General features: G+C 55.3%; 1 protein-coding gene across 4 annotated transcripts in view; it reads right to left on the bottom strand.

Annotated features, from left to right (window-relative positions):
- CDC123 (cell division cycle 123) overlaps window positions 1–24,570 on the bottom strand; it is a 72,403-nt gene that overhangs the window by 26,447 nt on the left and 21,386 nt on the right. For all 4 annotated transcript variants that reach the window (XM_081210768.1, XM_081210767.1, XM_081210765.1 and 1 more), the window contains 4 exons: window positions 8,147–8,242; window positions 7,558–7,664; window positions 1,081–1,129; window positions 102–177 (listed from right to left, as the gene is read on the bottom strand). In XM_081210768.1, coding sequence (XP_081066894.1) covers window positions 102–177; window positions 1,081–1,129; window positions 7,558–7,664; window positions 8,147–8,242 — 328 coding nt within the window. The remainder of the gene's footprint in view (window positions 1–101; window positions 178–1,080; window positions 1,130–7,557; window positions 7,665–8,146; window positions 8,243–24,570) is intronic.

Genomic DNA, 24,570 nt, shown 5'->3' on the forward strand with positions numbered 1-24,570 from the left:
AACCATATATTCTTGTATAAAAAAGGCACGACACCCACAGTGAAAACATGTAAATGTGCGTCTTAAAAACAGCAGAGAAGAGCCATAACTCACTACCTCACCTATAAGCTTGTTTTCCTTCACAAAGCATCTGAATTCTGCCCCAGGAATCAATTCACACCATTTTCGGAGTACAAGCTATAGCAGAAAAACAAAATCATGAAAAAATCTTGATAACTATCAATTAGCAAAAAAACACACTCTCAACATCAGCAGTAATTAAGAAATTTATAGTCACTGGAAGAAAGAAGACTGTCTGTGTATGCACAATTATCTCTGCAAACAAGCCAAGTAGTTGAAATGCTGCTCAAGTGAGATTTTTGTCACATTTCTTTATCTGTGAGAATCACTTAACTAATATGCAAATCTTTCTTTGGCCTCCATTAAGAAGGTAAGATTTGACTTGCAGCCAAAGGTCCATCTAATTCAGCATTCAGTGTTCAATAACAGCCAGCCAGATAACGCCAAAAGTTCACAAACAAGGCCCAAAGGTGACACCCCAATTGTTCCCAGCAGCTGCTTTTCTGATGAATAGCAAGGCCAACATAAACGAGCATTTTTGCAAGAGGCCTTTCTGCACTCCCTCCTTGACCCGCTCTAGGAACAAACATCTGCCAAACCCCCCCCCCACAAACCCTTTATAAAAAGTTCAAACTCTGCCAAAGCAACAAGAGTCAATTACTTAAACAGAGAGAATTCATTTGAGGTAAACACCAAGAAATTTGCACTGTCCTCAGTGTTAATCTGATTAATAGAGCCCTAGGTACATTGCTTTCTTTTAAACAAAGAGGGAAATGCTAACATGGAGGTAAAGCTTTTGCTCATGTTTGCATAACTAAAACATGGTTTAGGGCTATGTGGATAAACTCAGCAGAGTTTAGTGTCATTTTTACTAAGTATTTCAGGCTTAGTATTACATTTGATGCAGGAATCCTGGTTCAAAACAAACTCTGGTAAGTTTCAAAGCAACTATTAAGCTGTCTTATTAAGCTCTCTGTGTAAGAACACACACAACAGTCTAGAAAAATAGTTTTCGCTTACCTCATATTGCAAATTGGGGTCAGGAGAATCATCATTACAATGGATAAATCTGGAAAAGGAAAGCAGGTGCACTAATTTGCTTTGAGACTAAGAACCATAAACATTTGACATGAAAACTTTGCCAATGGCATTCTGGAGCGTGTTAAAAATCAAGAAGCAAAATCAAGATATGGAAAACAGCATTAGACTCTCCTCCTATCATCAACTCATTAAAAAAGAAAAAAAAATAGTTATGTCTTGTAAGCAGAAAGGTTAGCACTCAAGGAGATGCGCCTCCAGGAGCAAACATTCCTTGGGAGTACGCAGAACACAGTTCCTTCTTCTATCCTTTCCCTACCAAGGCAGCCTGCTAATCTGAGGGGTGTGAAGACTGGGGCTGCTGAAGATATCACAGGCGCCACCTGATTGTGTTAGATGCTACAGGCATTATTCTCCATCTACAGAAGACTTATTTATTAAGGTCAAAATGGTTTCTAATCAGTTTTAAAGTCAAGCTTTTACTTACTTCTTGGTATTTATTACACATACTTTGCTTTTCCCCACAGAGGTGGCCAGAGTGCATGGCCTGTTCTTAAATAGCCTCTTATTGAGGCAACTTACAGAGCTAAATCCATCTTGCTTTTAGCAGCATTATTTATATGTTTGTTTGTTATACATTCCTCACAGAGGAGCCCAGGGTGGCATCAGGTACTTCCAGCCAAAAAATACAGAGTGGAATCCCCCTGAAAGACCTAAATATTGTATTGAAGGGTATGGAGGAATTATTGCATGGAAGAAATAAACACTATTAATAACCACACACCCAAACCGGAACATGCTCAATTTAATTATATGCAGCTTTACATATACTGGAAAAGTCTGTCATTGTTTACAAGCCCAGAACATCCCTTTGTTCACACAAAAGAGATTACACTGTGCAATTCTGTTAAACAGGACACTGTGTGTGTGCAATCCAAACACACAGGAGTTGTGGCTTTTAACAAGAGAGCCTGTTTCAAGGCATAATTTTATCAGGCAGGTGCTTGAAAAGCTGAGGAATCAAGGAATCAAGACATCCAGTAGAAAGCTACATTGATTTTACCCAGTCAGATGCCCAGCCCTTGTTCCCAGACACTGCCCACTCATATTTCACAAGCAGCAGCATCCCTCTAGTATTTTATGCCAAGTTGGGTACCTCAGAAGTTTGAAATAACTTATAACTGTTTAACAAAGAGCAGTTGCATAACAGAAGCAGAGGTGTGTCGACAGGGATACTGAAAATTCACACAGGAAAGAAATACAGATCACTGCGAGAGTCACCAAATACCCATCCATTAAACACAGGAACTTTTCAAACATCTCTGTGTTCCAGAGGAATAGGAAGTTGTGCTTTTAAAGTAACTGAAGTAACTCCAGGTCAAGTTATCATGAGCCAGTCTTTATATTGTTCCTTCTATCTTTTTGAACAATCCTATTTTCTATTTCTTGTGGGTTCTCTACTTTCTTAATAATTATTCTTGAGAAAGCTGGTAATCTACTTAGGTCTCAATTCTGTTCCTACATCTGGCAAGTAGCAATCATCTCAGTGGGAACATAGGAAGTTCCGTGACTGCCAACAATTATGCATTTTCTTTATATCTTTATGGTAATTGTAAATACTTCATTAAATCTGGTCACTCTTAAAATAAATTACATGAGGAAAAATTAGGGTGGAATCCAACATTGTGTGATTAGACTTCCAGCATGCACATTAGAAGTCTGTTCTGCTGACAATCCTTAAATGCCAGTTTTAAGTACTGCATGACTATACCAATATCGTTATTTGCAAACAGAGTGACATTTTGTGAACACCACAGGCTGATGATATACACAGAACACCAGCTTAGTGCAGAACATGGAGTGGGGACTTGGGATAGCTAACATGCAGAAAATAAACCAACTCCATCTCAAACTCTTGTTTTCATTGACGATATAATACTATGTTTGAAAAATATCAGCTTAATCATCACGTCTCTGTTCTGCAAATAGAATCATAGAATCTTAGAGTTGGAAGGGATCCTGAGGGCCTCCTAGTCCCCACACCCCAAAATGCAGCAACTTCAACTAAAGAGGGGTCGGAAAGGCTTGCCGGGCACGGGATGGATCACTCCCACGGAGATCCTCCATGGGCCGGGCCGGCGCAGTGCGACGCCAGAAATCGCGTCCTGCGCAGAAGTGATTTCCGGAGCCGCGGAAGAGAGTCCCTGCACTGGGCAGCACACTGCGCAGCACTCGGGACTCACCGAGTGGGCGGCTCAGTTCGGGGGCAGCTCATGGGCTAGTTAAGCAACCCTCCTGGGCCTTGGGCTTCCGGCCTATGGGCCTTAGGTTGCCAACCTCTAAACTAAAGCATCCAAGACAGATTGTCAGCCAACCTCTGCTCCAAAACCTCCACTGAAGAAGACATAAATACATTTGGGTTCTCAAGTGGCCTCCCATCCAAACACCGGGTACCAGGCTGAGATCAGCACAGTATCATCAAGGCTGCTGCATTATATGCTTTCAGACACCCTTGGGATGGCAAAAAGATTTGTAGCCCCCCCTCCCCAATGCAAAGATGACAGAACTAAATTTGAACTGCCCACCACAAGCTGTTCTCCAAGGAAAACAAAGTTTGTCATATCTGCTGAAATCCTGAGAACATTAGGACAAATGACATTCTGTTTCAGCTAAACATTGCCCCCTTTTGGATGTTTAGCAGATGTGCAGTCCATCCATACCCAGCTTTAGTATGTCTGCTGGGCACCCCAAAACCCCTCCAGGCAAAACAGGCTGCAGAGAAACCTACTGGGAAAGAATTTTTCTCTTCAGAGTTGAATGGAAGTTCCCTCAGTTATCCAAGATTCTAATTCTGAGAACAGTTTTGGATTGTTTGAACCAATGTCTTTGACAAAACAAACTCTGAGGCTCTCAATACGAAAGTTTTGTTTGTTTGTTACCTGGGAAACATTTAAAACGGTTTGAGGATGGTCAACTATCAGAACTTTTTTCTGAGCAGAGGATAGCCAGAGGTTGAAAAAAATGTTAGTTTATCTCACTCAACTATGAAGACAGTATTGAGCAGGCTGCTCACCTCTCCCAGGTGAAACAAGACCCTCATCTGGCGAAGAGCAGGCTGTGGACCCCGAGAGACTGGCATGTCACACCTGAACCCCAAACCAGCATCTCAGACCAACTGCTTTAAGCTCTTGCGTTCCCCCATGAATCCTTGTCTGTGGGATCAGCTGAGGCCTAAATACAGGGCCTGGGAGCTGAAGGCCAAGCTCTTCACAGAAGACAGGGATCTGGTGGGAAAGGAGCGCATTGCCCAGCAAAAGCTGTTTACGTACACCATGTGGCAAGAAGTCAACAGTTCAGAGTTTGCGTGGGGATGAACACCTGCAGCAGCAGAGGTGATGCCAGGAGACAAATTATACAGAACGTGACAACCGGTAACATTAGCAGGGGGCCATGGACACAACCATGAAGGGCTCACAGAACGTACTGTCGTAGCTTCACTTCCTCATGCACGTTCCAGCACACACTCATTAGGTCTGCCTGTTCCATCAACGAAGCCTCACCCTGGGCCCGTCAAAAGGTCTTGCTTCCATCTAAGGTCAGAAGGGCTGGCCATACCCTTCACCTGAAATGTCCAGAGTACACAGTGAGACACTGTTGTTTAGCAATGATGCCCTGTTGTTGCTGGAGCCTCGTGGGCACATTTATTGTCATGGAGCCTGGATGGCAAAGTTATTGTACCAAGACCTTGTGGAATATGCACTTGTAGTTACTGCATTATCAAATAAAGCCAAGCTGTATCCTTTCCCCTTTTGTGGTCTGGATTTCAGTTCCAGATAGCATGGTCTGTATAACCTTTACAATTACATGTGTCTGTGTATAGAGGAGAATTCAAGGCACCTCGTCAGAGCATGGCTTCACTGTTGTGTTCTCCACTTGGAGTTGAGCTTCTAAGTAAGATAAAGGCTCAACTGATACTTGCCACGGATACTTTAGCTGAGATTCCTGCATTGCAGGGGGTTGCACTAGATAATCCTTGGGGTCCCTTCCAACTCTACAATTCTGTGATTTTGTAACACCAGTGTGGGATCTGTGTATCTAGGAGATTCAGGAATATGCACCTTAAGACCAGACAATATAGCTCAGTAACAATGGCAAAAGATTCTATTTCTAGTCCAGTAATTCTCAGAAAATGGTAACTTGTTTTTTAATAAGCCATTGTCATTTATTATGCAGGGTAGGAATATAAAATAATCATCATATATTTTCCATTAGTATTATGTTTCTTTGGAGCAGTTAAATTATAGAACTTTCTCCATGTCACTAAACAGAGACTAAGTGCTGCTTAAAAAGAGAGAGAAATAAATAAATAAAATAAAATAAATCTATAAGCTGATTCAAATTAACAGGATATATAAATGTACCCAATTTCCACTTGTTCAGCGTTTTCCTTCCGAACAACAATAACATTTCTCATTTTCTCTTGTCAGGGGTGTTGAAGCTTAATCAATATCTTAATTAATGAAGACAGGTCTTGTGGCTTAGCAGGGCTGTTAACTTAAGATCCTGACTAGGTATATTCATGCAAATTTGGAAATGTCATGAAAAAAGATCCTACATTCTGTCCCTTTATGGAGGACTATGACTGGCATGACCCTGACGCAGAGAATAGCATTCAGGGCTGTGTATAAGGCTGCTCTTCCACTCTCATAGCCAACTTCTGCTTGTGCAGCAGAACTTTCCCCTCCCCTCCCTGGACCCTCAACTCCTCAACAACGCACCTTCAAAACTGCTCCAGAGGGTTGCGGGGAGCAGATTTGGGGGGCAGGCAGAGAGAAATGGGAAGTCCTACAGAGCATGTGCAACTTGGTTCACGCAGCACTGGATTCAACCTTCAGCTAAGAACTATGTGTAGCAGATTTCAGAAAAAAATCTAAAAGTCGAGAACTGTGCTAACTCCCCTAATCTGAAGATCTGGAGCACTTACCGTGCAAGCCTTTTCTGGATAGGACAGAGGAATGTCTGTTCTACATTTAAGTAAATTCAGATTGTTATTCTATCCACACTTAGCTGAGAGCAAGTGAATCTGATGGGACTTGCTTCTGTGTAGAATGCACTGTTGAAGCTCCCACAGTCCAATATTCCATCCCATATGTACTTCTACTTGCCCAGCCCTGGAGCACTCTCTTCTCTTATGAGCTCAATAGCACGTCCCGAGTTTTGATTCTTTGACATAAGGATGTTTTAATTTTAGCACATTTGCTGAGAGGTAGTTTAACTATTCAAGTCCACATCTTGAGAGAGAGATACATGTTTATCCTGTTTTCCAACGAGCCCTGTGTGAACATTATGCCCAATGTCCGCCTATATGGGAGGCAACATCCCAGACCTTCTCACGTTGCATGGACAAGGTTTGAATGCAAGTAGAACCCCAAGAACAGTTGAGGACCCTGATAAATGCAGGACTGCTTTGCATAAAGCCATAGCTAAAATAAACTGTGTTTTAATGTGAACAAATGGCATGCTGGGGTACACTGCTCACTGACCAACCTTATCCAACACCTGGAGGGTAGCACATTGGCCAACTCTAGCATAGGGCTAGTGAGAACACTAGAACTACCTTCTGGGATCAGACCAAAGGTCTCTCTGATCCAGCAATATGCTTCAAATGGGCCCACCTTAAGGTAAGAGCTCTCCTTTGTTGTCCATCTTTAGCACCTGGTAATCAAGAAACAGACTGCTTCTGGCAGTACAATGTGGAAAACGAAACTAATCTTATATTTCAGGGGTGGCTCTTCAGAGGTTGCTGATCTCCAACTTCCACCAGCTCCAGCCAGCATGGACAAAGCCAAGGGTGATAGGAGTTGTAGTTGAAGAGCATCTGAAGGGCCACAGGTTTCCCACTCAAGTATATTGCATTACAATTGTGGTGATCAATACTTGCCTCTAAATATGTCAGGGATGATGGTGAGAGAGAGAGAGATGTAGGATGACTCAAGGCTGAAAAGTGGGAACAAGAGAAATAACCTCAAAGTAGAATAAGGGGGAAAGTAGTTAAGAGGGAGCAGAAAAATTAAGAGTGGGACGTGGAGTTAGTTGGGGGTGGGCAGGAGTGGGGTTTAGTAACCTGAGAAGCCAAGAGAGAGAGACAGAGACAGACACAGAGAGAGAGAGAGATAGGTGGGTAACTGAAGTGTAGGTGGGTTCCCACAAGGCAAGACATATTGATAACAGCAAGAACCTTTATTGAACTACAGAACTGGACAACAGAGGCAAAGCAACTGCTTATATACATTTCTGGAGGCCTGGGCCACTCCCAGCGTGATTGGCTGTCTAAACTTCCAAGATGCAAATCATAAGTCAGAGTTTAAGGGCCAATGGCCGAAGCCCAAATCCTGAAGTGTTCTGTGACTGGATATCATGTATTGAATCAGAACAGGGGCTAATCTTTTTAAAACTTACGGTTGAGTGAAATCTCGAGTAATGAAGTCTGAACTCTTGAAAAGTAGGAAGATGTCACTGAGACATTTGCATTTCAGTGAACTATTCAATGCTATCCAGTAAGCATCCTAAAAATTAAAAAAACAAACTTTACTTTAAGCACATTTTAACCAAACCTTGCACAGTGGCATCAAAGCTAGTCTGGGTAGAATACTGAATTCTGATGTGGGAAATCTCGATTCAGATCCTTCTTTGGTGCCAAGGAATGCTAGCATGCCTTGGATAAGAGACCATTTTTTAGCCCAGAGTACTTCACTGTGTTTGTGAAGATTAAAACATGATTGCTCCATGTGCTCCACCCTGAGCTTCTTCAGTAAAGGATAGGATTCAAATGAGATACATAAACGTCAGCAGAAAATGCTGCGTGAGAGACAGTTTCATTACATCCTTTCCCAAGCTGCTCTTAAGCATGGCTATACTATCTCCACTAGCTCTTTTCAGTGTAATTATTTTTTTTCACTTCCCAAATAGCTCAAAGAAATAGTTATCCTTTATTTTTTTAAAAAATATCATTAAATCATCTGATTTAGGATTTAATTCATGTTCTCACCCTTGGAGCACTCCAGTTAAGCTTAGGAAAGACACTGCCTCCCAGGGAGCCAATGGCTTCTTCAACTGTAAGTGCAAACTCGGGGAATTCGGGTGCCTAGAACAAAATGAGAAGCTTGTGAAAAACAAAATGTCTCCTGGCTTGAAGAGATTTAGAGATGTTTGTGGGCTCTCTTGCATTTCTTATTTTCTTTCTCTTCATCAAATGGAATAAATTGTTTTGGGAATATGAAGATAGATGTGTGTGTATGAGGCCTTATCCATTTTGTAGAAAATACTGCTTGTTCATAGGGGGGGGGGTTGACTGGAAAAGACACAAGATAGTGACTAGAAGAAATTCATGGAGGGAAAGACTATCAGTGGCTCCTAGTCTGGTTCTACCTGCACAGTCAGAGGCAGCCATGTTTCTGAATCCCCCTTGCTGGGAATTACAGGAGGGGAGAGCTGCTCTTGCGCCCGGATCCTGCCTGCAGGCTGGTTCCCCTGTGAGCAGAGGGCGCTGGGCTGGCCTGATCAGCAGCCGGCTCTCCGGAGGTTCTTACTTGCTCTGACGGTTAATGCTGGGAATTACAGGAGGGGAGAGCTGCTCTTGCGCCCGGATCCTGCCTGCAGGCTGGCCCCTGTGAGCAGAGGGCGCTGGGCTGGCCTGATCAGCAGCCGGCTCTCCGGAGGTTCTTACTTGCTCTGACGGTTAATGCTGGGAATTACAGGAGGGGAGAGCTGCTCTTGCGCCCGGATCCTGCCTGCAGGCTGGTTCCCCTGTGAGCAGAGGGCGCTGGGCTGGCCTGATCAGCAGCCGGCTCTCCGGAGGTTCTTACTTGCTCTGACGGTCAATGCTGGGAATTACAGGAGGGGAGAGCTGCTCTTGCGCCCGGATCCTGCCTGCAGGCTGGTTCCCCTGTGAGCAGAGGGCGCTGGGCTGGCCTGATCAGCAGCAGGCTCTCCGGAGGTTCTTACTTGCTCTGACGGTTAATGCTGGGAATTACAGGAGGGGAGAGCTGCTCTTGCGCCCGGATCCTGCCTGCAGGCTGGTTCCCCTGTGAGCAGAGGGCGCTGGGCTGGCCTGATCAGCAGCAGGCTCTCCGGAGGTTCTTACTTGCTCTGACGGTCAATGCTGGGAATTACAGGAGGGGAGAGCTGCTCTTGCGCCCGGATCCTGCCTGCAGGCTGGTTCCCCTGTGAGCAGAGGGCGCTGGGCTGGCCTGATCAGCAGCCGGCTCTCCGGAGGTTCTTACTTGCTCTGACGGTTAATGCTGGGAATTACAGGAGGGGAGAGCTGCTCTTGCGCCCGGATCCTGCCTGCAGGCTGGTTCCCCTGTGAGCAGAGGGCGCTGGGCTGGCCTGATCAGCAGCAGGCTCTCCGGAGGTTCTTACTTGCTCTGACGGTTAATGCTGGGAATTACAGGAGGGGAGAGTTGCTCTTGCGCCCGGATCCTGCCTGCAGGCTGGTTCCCCTGTGAGCAGAGGGCGCTGGGCTGGCCTGATCAGCAGCCGGCTCTCCGGAGGTTCTTACTTGCTCTGACGGTTAATGCTGGGAATTACAGGAGGGGAGAGCTGCTCTTGCGCCCGGATCCTGCCTGCAGGCTGGTTCCCCTGTGAGCAGAGGGCGCTGGGCTGGCCTGATCAGCAGCCGGCTCTCCGGAGGTTCTTACTTGCTCTGACGGTTAATGCTGGGAATTACAGGAGGGGAGAGCTGCTCTTGCGCCCGGATCCTGCCTGCAGGCTGGTTCCCCTGTGAGCAGAGGGCGCTGGGCTGGGCTGATCAGCAGCCGGCTCTCCGGAGGTTCTTACTTGCTCTGACGGTCAATGCTGGGAATGACAGGAGGGGAGAGCTGCTCTTGCGCCCGGATCCTGCCTGCAGGCTGGTTCCCCTGTGAGCAGAGGGCGCTGGGCTGGCCTGATCAGCAGCCGGCTCTCCGGAGGTTCTTACTTGCTCTGACGGTTAATGCTGGGAATTACAGGAGGGGAGAGCTGCTCTTGCGCCCGGATCCTGCCTGCAGGCTGGTTCCCCTGTGAGCAGAGGGCGCTGGGCTGGCCTGATCAGCAGCAGGCTCTCCGGAGGTTCTTACTTGCTCTGATGGTTAATGCTGGGAATTACAGGAGGGGAGAGCTGCTCTTGCGCCCGGATCCTGCCTGCAGGCTGGTTCCCCTGTGAGCAGAGGGCGCTGGGCTGGCCTGATCAGCAGCCGGCTCTCCGGAGGTTCTTACTTGCTCTGACGGTCAATGCTGGGAATGACAGGAGGGGAGAGCTGCTCTTGCGCCCGGATCCTGCCTGCAGGCTGGTTCCCCTGTGAGCAGAGGGCGCTGGGCTGGCCTGATCAGCAGCAGGCTCTCCGGAGGTTCTTACTTGCTCTGATGGTTAATGCTGGGAATGACAGGAGGGGAGAGCTGCTCTTGCGCCCGGATCCTGCCTGCAGGCTGGTTCCCCTGTGAGCAGAGGGCGCTGGGCTGGCCTGATCAGCAGCAGGCTCTCCGGAGGTTCTTACTTGCTCTGACGGTTAATGCTGGGAATTACAGGAGGGGAGAGCTGCTCTTGCGCCCGGATCCTGCCTGCAGGCTGGTTCCCCTGTGAGCAGAGGGCGCTGGGCTGGCCTGATCAGCAGCAGGCTCTCCGGAGGTTCTTACTTGCTCTGACGGTTAATGCTGGGAATTACAGGAGGGGAGAGCTGCTCTTGCGCCCGGATCCTGCCTGCAGGCTGGTTCCCCTGTGAGCAGAGGGCGCTGGGCTGGCCTGATCAGCAGCCGGCTCTCCGGAGGTTCTTACTTGCTCTGACGGTTAATGCTGGGAATTACAGGAGGGGAGAGCTGCTCTTGCGCCCGGATCCTGCCTGCAGGCTGGTTCCCCTGTGAGCAGAGGGCGCTGGGCTGGCCTGATCAGCAGCAGGCTCTCCGGAGGTTCTTACTTGCTCTGATGGTTAATGCTGGGAATGACAGGAGGGGAGAGCTGCTCTTGCGCCCGGATCCTGCCTGCAGGCTGGTTCCCCTGTGAGCAGAGGGCGCTGGGCTGGGCTGATCAGCAGGTTCTTCGGAGGTTCTTACTTGCTCTGATGGTTAATGCTGGGAATTACAGGAGGGGAGAGCTGCTCTTGCGCCCGGATCCTGCCTGCAGGCTGGTTCCCCTGTGAGCAGAGGGCGCTGGGCTGGCCTGATCAGCAGCCGGCTCTCCGGAGGTTCTTACTTGCTCTGATGGTCAATGCTGGGAATTACAGGAGGGGAGAGCTGCTCTTGCGCCCGGATCCTGCCTGCAGGCTGGTTCCCCTGTGAGCAGAGGGCGCTGGGCTGGGCTGATCAGCAGCAGGCTCTCCGGAGGTTCTTACTTGCTCTGACGGTCAATGCTGGGAATTACAGGAGGGGAGAGCTGCTCTTGCGCCCGGATCCTGCCTGCAGGCTGGTTCCCCTGTGAGCAGAGGGCGCTGGGCTGGCCTGATCAGCAGCCGGCTCTCCGGAGGTTCTTACTTGCTCTGACGGTCAATGCTGGGAATGACAGGAGGGGAGAGCTGCTCTTGCGCCCGGATCCTGCCTGCAGGCTGGTTCCCCTGTGAGCAGAGGGCGCTGGGCTGGCCTGATCAGCAGCCGGCTCTCCGGAGGTTCTTACTTGCTCTGACGGTCAATGCTGGGAATTACAGGAGGGGAGAGCTGCTCTTGCGCCCGGATCCTGCCTGCAGGCTGGTTCCCCTGTGAGCAGAGGGCGCTGGGCTGGCCTGATCAGCAGCCGGCTCTCCGGAGGTTCTTACTTGCTCTGACGGTCAATGCTGGGAATTACAGGAGGGGAGAGCTGCTCTTGCGCCCGGATCCTGCCTGCAGGCTGGTTCCCCTGTGAGCAGAGGGCGCTGGGCTGGCCTGATCAGCAGCCGGCTCTCCGGAGGTTCTTACTTGCTCTGACGGTTAATGCTGGGAATTACAGGAGGGGAGAGCTGCTCTTGCGCCCGGATCCTGCCTGCAGGCTGGTTCCCCTGTGAGCAGAGGGCGCTGGGCTGGCCTGATCAGCAGCCGGCTCTCCGGAGGTTCTTACTTGCTCTGACGGTTAATGCTGGGAATTACAGGAGGGGAGAGCTGCTCTTGCGCCCGGATCCTGCCTGCAGGCTGGTTCCCCTGTGAGCAGAGGGCGCTGGGCTGGCCTGATCAGCAGCCGGCTCTCCGGAGGTTCTTACTTGCTCTGACGGTTAATGCTGGGAATTACAGGAGGGGAGAGCTGCTCTTGCGCCCGGATCCTGCCTGCAGGCTGGTTCCCCTGTGAGCAGAGGGCGCTGGGCTGGCCTGATCAGCAGCAGGCTCTCCGGAGGTTCTTACTTGCTCTGATGGTTAATGCTGGGAATTACAGGAGGGGAGAGCTGCTCTTGCGCCCGGATCCTGCCTGCAGGCTGGTTCCCCTGTGAGCAGAGGGCGCTGGGCTGGCCTGATCAGCAGCAGGCTCTCCGGAGGTTCTTACTTGCTCTGACGGTTAATGCTGGGAATTACAGGAGGGGAGAGCTGCTCTTGCGCCCGGATCCTGCCTGCAGGCTGGCCCCTGTGAGCAGAGGGCGCTGGGCTGGCCTGATCAGCAGCCGGCTCTCCGGAGGTTCTTACTTGCTCTGACGGTCAATGCTGGGAATTACAGGAGGGGAGAGCTGCTCTTGCGCCCGGATCCTGCCTGCAGGCTGGTTCCCCTGTGAGCAGAGGGCGCTGGGCTGGCCTGATCAGCAGCAGGCTCTCCGGAGGTTCTTACTTGCTCTGACGGTCAATGCTGGGAATTACAGGAGGGGAGAGCTGCTCTTGCGCCCGGATCCTGCCTGCAGGCTGGTTCCCCTGTGAGCAGAGGGCGCTGGGCTGGCCTGATCAGCAGCCGGCTCTCCGGAGGTTCTTACTTGCTCTGACGGTTAATGCTGGGAATTACAGGAGGGGAGAGCTGCTCTTGCGCCCGGATCCTGCCTGCAGGCTGGTTCCCCTGTGAGCAGAGGGCGCTGGGCTGGCCTGATCAGCAGCCGGCTCTCCGGAGGTTCTTACTTGCTCTGACGGTTAATGCTGGGAATTACAGGAGGGGAGAGCTGCTCTTGCGCCCGGATCCTGCCTGCAGGCTGGTTCCCCTGTGAGCAGAGGGCGCTGGGCTGGCCTGATCAGCAGCAGGCTCTCCGGAGGTTCTTACTTGCTCTGACGGTTAATGCTGGGAATTACAGGAGGGGAGAGCTGCTCTTGCGCCCGGATCCTGCCTGCAGGCTGGTTCCCCTGTGAGCAGAGGGCGCTGGGCTGGCCTGATCAGCAGCAGGCTCTCCGGAGGTTCTTACTTGCTCTGACGGTCAATGCTGGGAATTACAGGAGGGGAGAGCTGCTCTTGCGCCCGGATCCTGCCTGCAGGCTGGTTCCCCTGTGAGCAGAGGGCGCTGGGCTGGCCTGATCAGCAGCCGGCTCTCCGGAGGTTCTTACTTGCTCTGACGGTTAATGCTGGGAATTACAGGAGGGGAGAGCTGCTCTTGCGCCCGGATCCTGCCTGCAGGCTGGTTCCCCTGTGAGCAGAGGGCGCTGGGCTGGCCTGATCAGCAGCCGGCTCTCCGGAGGTTCTTACTTGCTCTGACGGTTAATGCTGGGAATTACAGGAGGGGAGAGCTGCTCTTGCGCCCGGATCCTGCCTGCAGGCTGGTTCCCCTGTGAGCAGAGGGCGCTGGGCTGGCCTGATCAGCAGCAGGCTCTCCGGAGGTTCTTACTTGCTCTGACGGTTAATGCTGGGAATTACAGGAGGGGAGAGCTGCTCTTGCGCCCGGATCCTGCCTGCAGGCTGGTTCCCCTGTGAGCAGAGGGCGCTGGGCTGGCCTGATCAGCAGCAGGCTCTCCGGAGGTTCTTACTTGCTCTGACGGTTAATGCTGGGAATTACAGGAGGGGAGAGCTGCTCTTGCGCCCGGATCCTGCCTGCAGGCTGGTTCCCCTGTGAGCAGAGGGCGCTGGGCCCCTGGCCTGATCAGCAGGCTCTCCGGAGGTTCTTACTTGCTCTGACGGTTAATGCTGGGAATTACAGGAGGGGAGAGCTGCTCTTGCGCCCGGATCCTGCCTGCAGGCTGGTTCCCCTGTGAGCAGAGGGCGCTGGGCTGGCCTGATCAGCAGGCTCTCCGGAGGTTCTTACTTGCTCTGACGGTTAATGCTGGGAATTACAGGAGGGGAGAGCTGCTCTTGCGCCCGGATCCTGCCTGCAGGCTGGTTCCCCTGTGAGCAGAGGGCGCTGGGCTGGCCTGATCAGCAGCAGGCTCTCCGGAGGTTCTTACTTGCTCTGACGGTTAATGCTGGGAATGACAGGAGGGGAGAGCTGCTCTTGCGCCCGGATCCTGCCTGCAGGTTCCCCTGTGAGCAGAGGGCGCTGGGCTGGCCTGATCAGCAGCAGGCTCTCCGGAGGTTCTTACTTGCTCTGACGGTTAATGCTGGGAATTACAGGAGGGGAGAGCTGCTCTTGCGCCCGGATCCTGCCTGCAGGCTGGTTCCCCTGTGAGCAGAGGGCGCTGGGCTGGCCTGATCAGCAGCAGGCTCTCCGGAGGTTCTTACTTGCTCTGATGGTTAATGCTGGGAATTACAGGAGGGGAGAGCTGCTCTTGCGCCCGGATCCTGCCTGCAGGCTGGTTCCCCTGTGAGCAGAGGGCGCTGGGCTGGCCTGATCAGCAGGCTCTCCGGAGGTTCTTACTTGCTCTGACGGTTAATGCTGGGAATTACAGGAGGGGAGAGCTGCTCTTGCGCCCGGATCCTGCCTGCATGCTGGTTCCCCTGTGAGCAGAGGGCGCTGGGCTGGCCTGATCAGCAGGCTCTCCGGAGGTTCTTACTTGCTCTGACGGTTAATGCTGGGAATTACAGGAGGGGAGAGCTGCTCTTGCGCCCGGATCCTGCCTGCAGGCTGGTTCCCCTGTGAGCAGAGGGCGCTGGGCCCCTGGCCTGATCAGCAGGCTCTCCGGAGGTTCTTACTTGCTCTGACGGTTAATGCTGGGAATTACAGGAGGGGAGAGCTGCTCTTGCGCCCGGATCCTGCCTGCAGGCTGGTTCCCCTGTGAGCAGAGGGCGCTGGGCTGGCCTGATCAGCAGGCTCTCCGGAGGTTCTTACTTGCTCTGACGGTTAATGCTGGGAATTACAGGAGGGGAGAGCTGCTCTTGCGCCCGGATCCTGCCTGCAGGCTGGTTCCCCTGTGAGCAGAGGGCGCTGGGCCCCTGGCCTGATCAGCAGCAGGCTCTCCGGAGGTTCTTACTTGCTCTGACGGTTAATGCTGGGAATTACAGGAGGGGAGAGCTGCTCTTGCGCCCGGATCCTGCCTGCAGGCTGGTTCCCCTGTGAGCAGAGGGCGCTGGGCTGGCCTGATCAGCAGCCGGCTCTCCGGAGGTTCTTACTTGCTCTGATGGTTAATGCTGGGAATTACAGGAGGGGAGAGCTGCTCTTGCGCCCGGATCCTGCCTGCAGGCTGGTTCCCCTGTGAGCAGAGGGCGCTGGGCTGGCCTGATCAGCAGCAGGCTCTCCGGAGGTTCTTACTTGCTCTGACGGTTAATGCTGGGAATTACAGGAGGGGAGAGCTGCTCTTGCGCCCGGATCCTGCCTGCAGGCTGGTTCCCCTGTGAGCAGAGGGCGCTGGGCTGGCCTGATCAGCAGCAGGCTCTCCGGAGGTTCTTACTTGCTCTGACGGTTAATGCTGGGAATGACAGGAGGGGAGAGCTGCTCTTGCGCCCGGATCCTGCCTGCAGGCTGGTTCCCCTGTGAGCAGAGGGCGCTGGGCTGGCCTGATCAGCAGCAGGCTCTCCGGAGGTTCTTACTTGCTCTGACGGTTAATGCTGGGAATGACAGGAGGGGAGAGCTGCTCTTGCGCCCGGATCCTGCCTGCAGGTTCCCCTGTGAGCAGAGGGCGCTGGGCTGGCCTGATCAGCAGCAGGCTCTCCGGAGGTTCTTACTTGCTCTGACGGTTAATGCTGGGAATTACAGGAGGGGAGAGCTGCTCTTGCGCCCGGATCCTGCCTGCAGGCTGGTTCCCCTGTGAGCAGAGGGCGCTGGGCTGGCCTGATCAGCAGCAGGCTCTTCGGAGGTTCTTACTTGCTCTGATGGTTAATGCTGGGAATTACAGGAGGGGAGAGCTGCTCTTGCGCCCGGATCCTGCCTGCAGGCTGGTTCCCCTGTGAGCAGAGGGCGCTGGGCTGGCCTGATCAGCAGCCGGCTCTCCGGAGGTTCTTACTTGCTCTGACGGTTAATGCTGGGAATTACAGGAGGGGAGAGCTGCTCTTGCGCCCGGATCCTGCCTGCAGGCTGGTTCCCCTGTGAGCAGAGGGCGCTGGGCTGGCCTGATCAGCAGCAGGCTCTCCGGAGGTTCTTACTTGCTCTGACGGTCAATGCTGGGAATGACAGGAGGGGAGAGCTGCTCTTGCGCCCGGATCCTGCCTGCAGGCTGGTTCCCCTGTGAGCAGAGGGCGCTGGGCTGGGCTGATCAGCAGCCAGCTCTCCGGAGGTTCTTACTTGCTCTGACGGTTAATGCTGGGAATTACAGGAGGGGAGAGCTGCTCTTGCGCCCGGATCCTGCCTGCAGGCTGGTTCCCCTGTGAGCAGAGGGCGCTGGGCTGGCCTGATCAGCAGGCTCTCCGGAGGTTCTTACTTGCTCTGACGGTTAATGCTGGGAATTACAGGAGGGGAGAGCTGCTCTTGCGCCCGGATCCTGCCTGCATGCTGGTTCCCCTGTGAGCAGAGGGCGCTGGGCTGGCCTGATCAGCAGGCTCTCCGGAGGTTCTTACTTGCTCTGACGGTTAATGCTGGGAATTACAGGAGGGGAGAGCTGCTCTTGCGCCCGGATCCTGCCTGCAGGCTGGTTCCCCTGTGAGCAGAGGGCGCTGGGCCCCTGGCCTGATCAGCAGGCTCTCCGGAGGTTCTTACTTGCTCTGACGGTTAATGCTGGGAATTACAGGAGGGGAGAGCTGCTCTTGCGCCCGGATCCTGCCTGCAGGCTGGTTCCCCTGTGAGCAGAGGGCGCTGGGCTGGCCTGATCAGCAGGCTCTCCGGAGGTTCTTACTTGCTCTGACGGTTAATGCTGGGAATTACAGGAGGGGAGAGCTGCTCTTGCGCCCGGATCCTGCCTGCAGGCTGGTTCCCCTGTGAGCAGAGGGCGCTGGGCTGGCCTGATCAGCAGCAGGCTCTCCGGAGGTTCTTACTTGCTCTGACGGTTAATGCTGGGAATTACAGGAGGGGAGAGCTGCTCTTGCGCCCGGATCCTGCCTGCAGGCTGGTTCCCCTGTGAGCAGAGGGCGCTGGGCTGGCCTGATCAGCAGCCGGCTCTCCGGAGGTTCTTACTTGCTCTGATGGTTAATGCTGGGAATTACAGGAGGGGAGAGCTGCTCTTGCGCCCGGATCCTGCCTGCAGGCTGGTTCCCCTGTGAGCAGAGGGCGCTGGGCTGGCCTGATCAGCAGCAGGCTCTCCGGAGGTTCTTACTTGCTCTGACGGTTAATGCTGGGAATTACAGGAGGGGAGAGCTGCTCTTGCGCCCGGATCCTGCCTGCAGGCTGGTTCCCCTGTGAGCAGAGGGCGCTGGGCTGGCCTGATCAGCAGCAGGCTCTCCGGAGGTTCTTACTTGCTCTGACGGTTAATGCTGGGAATGACAGGAGGGGAGAGCTGCTCTTGCGCCCGGATCCTGCCTGCAGGCTGGTTCCCCTGTGAGCAGAGGGCGCTGGGCTGGCCTGATCAGCAGCAGGCTCTCCGGAGGTTCTTACTTGCTCTGACGGTTAATGCTGGGAATGACAGGAGGGGAGAGCTGCTCTTGCGCCCGGATCCTGCCTGCAGGTTCCCCTGTGAGCAGAGGGCGCTGGGCTGGCCTGATCAGCAGCAGGCTCTCCGGAGGTTCTTACTTGCTCTGACGGTTAATGCTGGGAATTACAGGAGGGGAGAGCTGCTCTTGCGCCCGGATCCTGCCTGCAGGCTGGTTCCCCTGTGAGCAGAGGGCGCTGGGCTGGCCTGATCAGCAGCAGGCTCTTCGGAGGTTCTTACTTGCTCTGATGGTTAATGCTGGGAATTACAGGAGGGGAGAGCTGCTCTTGCGCCCGGATCCTGCCTGCAGGCTGGTTCCCCTGTGAGCAGAGGGCGCTGGGCTGGCCTGATCAGCAGCCGGCTCTCCGGAGGTTCTTACTTGCTCTGACGGTTAATGCTGGGAATTACAGGAGGGGAGAGCTGCTCTTGCGCCCGGATCCTGCCTGCAGGCTGGTTCCCCTGTGAGCAGAGGGCGCTGGGCTGGCCTGATCAGCAGCAGGCTCTCCGGAGGTTCTTACTTGCTCTGACGGTCAATGCTGGGAATGACAGGAGGGGAGAGCTGCTCTTGCGCCCGGATCCTGCCTGCAGGCTGGTTCCCCTGTGAGCAGAGGGCGCTGGGCTGGGCTGATCAGCAGCCAGCTCTCCGGAGGTTCTTACTTGCTCTGACGGTTAATGCTGGGAATTACAGGAGGGGAGAGCTGCTCTTGCGCCCGGATCCTGCCTGCAGGCTGGTTCCCCTGTGAGCAGAGGGCGCTGGGCTGGCCTGATCAGCAGCAGGCTCTCCGGAGGTTCTTACTTGCTCTGACGGTTAATGCTGGGAATTACAGGAGGGGAGAGCTGCTCTTGCGCCCGGATCCTGCCTGCAGGCTGGCCCCTGTGAGCAGAGGGCGCTGGGCTGGCCTGATCAGCAGGCTCTCCGGAGGTTCTTACTTGCTCTGACGGTTAATGCTGGGAATTACAGGAGGGGAGAGCTGCTCTTGCGCCCGGATCCTGCCTGCAGGCTGGTTCCCCTGTGAGCAGAGGGCGCTGGGCTGGCCTGATCAGCAGCAGGCTCTCCGGAGGTTCTTACTTGCTCTGACGGTCAATGCTGGGAATGACAGGAGGGGAGAGCTGCTCTTGCGCCCGGATCCTGCCTGCAGGCTGGTTCCCCTGTGAGCAGAGGGCGCTGGGCTGGCCTGATCAGCAGCAGGCTCTCCGGAGGTTCTTACTTGCTCTGACGGTTAATGCTGGGAATGACAGGAGGGGAGAGCTGCTCTTGCGCCCGGATCCTGCCTGCAGGCTGGTTCCCCTGTGAGCAGAGGGCGCTGGGCTGGCCTGATCAGCAGCAGGCTCTCCGGAGGTTCTTACTTGCTCTGATGGTTAATGCTGGGAATGACAGGAGGGGAGAGCTGCTCTTGCGCCCGGATCCTGCCTGCAGGCTGGTTCCCCTGTGAGCAGAGGGCGCTGGGCTGGCCTGATCAGCAGCAGGCTCTCCGGAGGTTCTTACTTGCTCTGACGGTTAATGCTGGGAATTACAGGAGGGGAGAGCTGCTCTTGCGCCCGGATCCTGCCTGCAGGCTGGTTCCCCTGTGAGCAGAGGGCGCTGGGCTGGCCTGATCAGCAGCAGGCTCTCCGGAGGTTCTTACTTGCTCTGACGGTCAATGCTGGGAATGACAGGAGGGGAGAGCTGCTCTTGCGCCCGGATCCTGCCTGCAGGCTGGTTCCCCTGTGAGCAGAGGGCGCTGGGCTGGCCTGATCAGCAGCCGGCTCTCCGGAGGTTCTTACTTGCTCTGACGGTTAATGCTGGGAATGACAGGAGGGGAGAGCTGCTCTTGCGCCCGGATCCTGCCTGCAGGCTGGTTCCCCTGTGAGCAGAGGGCGCTGGGCTGGCCTGATCAGCAGCCGGCTCTCCGGAGGTTCTTACTTGCTCTGACGGTTAATGCTGGGAATTACAGGAGGGGAGAGCTGCTCTTGCGCCCGGATCCTGCCTGCAGGCTGGTTCCCCTGTGAGCAGAGGGCGCTGGGCTGGCCTGATCAGCAGCAGGCTCTCCGGAGGTTCTTACTTGCTCTGACGGTTAATGCTGGGAATTACAGGAGGGGAGAGCTGCTCTTGCGCCCGGATCCTGCCTGCAGGCTGGTTCCCCTGTGAGCAGAGGGCGCTGGGCTGGCCTGATCAGCAGCAGGCTCTCCGGAGGTTCTTACTTGCTCTGATGGTTAATGCTGGGAATGACAGGAGGGGAGAGCTGCTCTTGCGCCCGGATCCTGCCTGCAGGCTGGTTCCCCTGTGAGCAGAGGGCGCTGGGCTGGGCTGATCAGCAGCCGGCTCTCCGGAGGTTCTTACTTGCTCTGACGGTTAATGCTGGGAATGACAGGAGGGGAGAGCTGCTCTTGCGCCCGGATCCTGCCTGCAGGCTGGTTCCCCTGTGAGCAGAGGGCGCTGGGCTGGCCTGATCAGCAGCAGGCTCTCCGGAGGTTCTTACTTGCTCTGACGGTCAATGCTGGGAATTACAGGAGGGGAGAGCTGCTCTTGCGCCCGGATCCTGCCTGCAGGCTGGTTCCCCTGTGAGCAGAGGGCGCTGGGCTGGCCTGATCAGCAGCAGGCTCTCCGGAGGTTCTTACTTGCTCTGACGGTCAATGCTGGGAATTACAGGAGGGGAGAGCTGCTCTTGCGCCCGGATCCTGCCTGCAGGCTGGTTCCCCTGTGAGCAGAGGGCGCTGGGCTGGCCTGATCAGCAGCAGGCTCTCCGGAGGTTCTTACTTGCTCTGACGGTTAATGCTGGGAATTACAGGAGGGGAGAGCTGCTCTTGCGCCCGGATCCTGCCTGCAGGCTGGTTCCCCTGTGAGCAGAGGGCGCTGGGCTGGCCTGATCAGCAGCCGGCTCTCCGGAGGTTCTTACTTGCTCTGACGGTTAATGCTGGGAATTACAGGAGGGGAGAGCTGCTCTTGCGCCCGGATCCTGCCTGCAGGCTGGTTTCCCTGTGAGCAGAGGGCGCTGGGCTGGCCTGATCAGCAGCAGGCTCTCCGGAGGTTCTTACTTGCTCTGACGGTTAATGCTGGGAATTACAGGAGGGGAGAGCTGCTCTTGCGCCCGGATCCTGCCTGCAGGCTGGTTCCCCTGTGAGCAGAGGGCGCTGGGCTGGCCTGATCAGCAGCAGGCTCTCCGGAGGTTCTTACTTGCTCTGATGGTTAATGCTGGGAATTACAGGAGGGGAGAGCTGCTCTTGCGCCCGGATCCTGCCTGCAGGCTGGTTCCCCTGTGAGCAGAGGGCGCTGGGCTGGCCTGATCAGCAGCAGGCTCTCCGGAGGTTCTTACTTGCTCTGACGGTTAATGCTGGGAATTACAGGAGGGGAGAGCTGCTCTTGCGCCCGGATCCTGCCTGCAGGCTGGTTCCCCTGTGAGCAGAGGGCGCTGGGCCCCTGGCCTGATCAGCAGCAGGCTCTCCGGAGGTTCTTACTTGCTCTGACGGTTAATGCTGGGAATTACAGGAGGGGAGAGCTGCTCTTGCGCCCGGATCCTGCCTGCAGGCTGGTTCCCCTGTGAGCAGAGGGCGCTGGGCTGGCCTGATCAGCAGCCGGCTCTCCGGAGGTTCTTACTTGCTCTGACGGTTAATGCTGGGAATTACAGGAGGGGAGAGCTGCTCTTGCGCCCGGATCCTGCCTGCAGGCTGGTTCCCCTGTGAGCAGAGGGCGCTGGGCCCCTGGCCTGATCAGCAGCAGGCTCTCCAGAGGTTCTTACTTGCTCTGACGGTTAATGCTGGGAATTACAGGAGGGGAGAGCTGCTCTTGCGCCCGGATCCTGCCTGCAGGCTGGTTCCCCTGTGAGCAGAGGGCGCTGGGCTGGCCTGATCAGCAGCCGGCTCTCCGGAGGTTCTTACTTGCTCTGACGGTTAATGCTGGGAATTACAGGAGGGGAGAGCTGCTCTTGCGCCCGGATCCTGCCTGCAGGCTGGTTCCCCTGTGAGCAGAGGGCGCTGGGCTGGCCTGATCAGCAGCCGGCTCTCCGGAGGTTCTTACTTGCTCTGACGGTTAATGCTGGGAATTACAGGAGGGGAGAGCTGCTCTTGCGCCCGGATCCTGCCTGCAGGCTGGTTCCCCTGTGAGCAGAGGGCGCTGGGCTGGCCTGATCAGCAGCAGGCTCTCCGGAGGTTCTTACTTGCTCTGACGGTTAATGCTGGGAATGACAGGAGGGGAGAGCTGCTCTTGCGCCCGGATCCTGCCTGCAGGCTGGTTCCCCTGTGAGCAGAGGGCGCTGGGCTGGCCTGATCAGCAGCAGGCTCTCCGGAGGTTCTTACTTGCTCTGATGGTTAATGCTGGGAATTACAGGAGGGGAGAGCTGCTCTTGCGCCCGGATCCTGCCTGCAGGCTGGTTCCCCTGTGAGCAGAGGGCGCTGGGCTGGGCTGATCAGCAGCCAGCTCTCCGGAGGTTCTTACTTGCTCTGACGGTTAATGCTGGGAATTACAGGAGGGGAGAGCTGCTCTTGCGCCCGGATCCTGCCTGCAGGCTGGTTCCCCTGTGAGCAGAGGGCGCTGGGCTGGGCTGATCAGCAGCCGGCTCTCCGGAGGTTCTTACTTGCTCTGACGGTTAATGCTGGGAATTACAGGAGGGGAGAGCTGCTCTTGCGCCCGGATCCTGCCTGCAGGCTGGTTCCCCTGTGAGCAGAGGGCGCTGGGCTGGCCTGATCAGCAGGCTCTCCGGAGGTTCTTACTTGCTCTGACGGTTAATGCTGGGAATTACAGGAGGGGAGAGCTGCTCTTGCGCCCGGATCCTGCCTGCAGGCTGGTTCCCCTGTGAGCAGAGGGCGCTGGGCTGGCCTGATCAGCAGCAGGCTCTCCGGAGGTTCTTACTTGCTCTGACGGTTAATGCTGGGAATGACAGGAGGGGAGAGCTGCTCTTGCGCCCGGATCCTGCCTGCAGGCTGGTTCCCCTGTGAGCAGAGGGCGCTGGGCCCCTGGCCTGATCAGCAGCAGGCTCTCCGGAGGTTCTTACTTGCTCTGACGGTTAATGCTGGGAATTACAGGAGGGGAGAGCTGCTCTTGCGCCCGGATCCTGCCTGCAGGCTGGTTCCCCTGTGAGCAGAGGGCGCTGGGCTGGGCTGATCAGCAGGCTCTCCGGAGGTTCTTACTTGCTCTGATGGTTAATGCTGGGAATGACAGGAGGGGAGAGCTGCTCTTGCGCCCGGATCCTGCCTGCAGGCTGGTTCCCCTGTGAGCAGAGGGCGCTGGGCTGGGCTGATCAGCAGCCAGCTCTCCGGAGGTTCTTACTTGCTCTGACGGTCAATGCTGGGAATTACAGGAGGGGAGAGCTGCTCTTGCGCCCGGATCCTGCCTGCAGGCTGGTTCCCCTGTGAGCAGAGGGCGCTGGGCTGGCCTGATCAGCAGCAGGCTCTCCGGAGGTTCTTACTTGCTCTGACGGTTAATGCTGGGAATGACAGGAGGGGAGAGCTGCTCTTGCGCCCGGATCCTGCCTGCAGGCTGGTTCCCCTGTGAGCAGAGGGCGCTGGGCTGGCCTGATCAGCAGCAGGCTCTCCGGAGGTTCTTACTTGCTCTGACGGTTAATGCTGGGAATGACAGGAGGGGAGAGCTGCTCTTGCGCCCGGATCCTGCCTGCAGGCTGGTTCCCCTGTGAGCAGAGGGCGCTGGGCTGGCCTGATCAGCAGCAGGCTCTCCGGAGGTTCTTACTTGCTCTGACGGTTAATGCTGGGAATTACAGGAGGGGAGAGCTGCTCTTGCGCCCGGATCCTGCCTGCAGGCTGGTTCCCCTGTGAGCAGAGGGCGCTGGGCTGGCCTGATCAGCAGCAGGCTCTCCGGAGGTTCTTACTTGCTCTGACGGTTAATGCTGGGAATGACAGGAGGGGAGAGCTGCTCTTGCGCCCGGATCCTGCCTGCAGGCTGGTTCCCCTGTGAGCAGAGGGCGCTGGGCTGGCCTGATCAGCAGCAGGCTCTCCGGAGGTTCTTACTTGCTCTGACGGTTAATGCTGGGAATGACAGGAGGGGAGAGCTGCTCTTGCGCCCGGATCCTGCCTGCAGGCTGGTTCCCCTGTGAGCAGAGGGCGCTGGGCTGGCCTGATCAGCAGCAGGCTCTCCGGAGGTTCTTACTTGCTCTGACGGTTAATGCTGGGAATTACAGGAGGGGAGAGCTGCTCTTGCGCCCGGATCCTGCCTGCAGGCTGGTTCCCCTGTGAGCAGAGGGCGCTGGGCTGGCCTGATCAGCAGCAGGCTCTCCGGAGGTTCTTACTTGCTCTGACGGTTAATGCTGGGAATTACAGGAGGGGAGAGCTGCTCTTGCGCCCGGATCCTGCCTGCAGGCTGGTTCCCCTGTGAGCAGAGGGCGCTGGGCTGGCCTGATCAGCAGCAGGCTCTCCGGAGGTTCTTACTTGCTCTGACGGTTAATGCTGGGAATTACAGGAGGGGAGAGCTGCTCTTGCGCCCGGATCCTGCCTGCAGGCTGGTTCCCCTGTGAGCAGAGGGCGCTGGGCTGGCCTGATCAGCAGCAGGCTCTCCGGAGGTTCTTACTTGCTCTGACGGTTAATGCTGGGAATTACAGGAGGGGAGAGCTGCTCTTGCGCCCGGATCCTGCCTGCAGGCTGGTTCCCTGTGAGCAGAGGGCGCTGGGCTGGCCTGATCAGCAGCAGGCTCTCCGGAGGTTCTTACTTGCTCTGACGGTTATCTTGCGCCCGGATCCTGCCTGCAGGCTGGTTCCCCTGTGAGCAGAGGGCGCTGGGCTGGCC

This window comes from Podarcis bocagei, assembly GCF_964188305.1.
Source record: "Podarcis bocagei genome assembly, chromosome: 10".
Taxonomy (NCBI): Eukaryota; Metazoa; Chordata; class Lepidosauria; order Squamata; family Lacertidae; genus Podarcis; species Podarcis bocagei.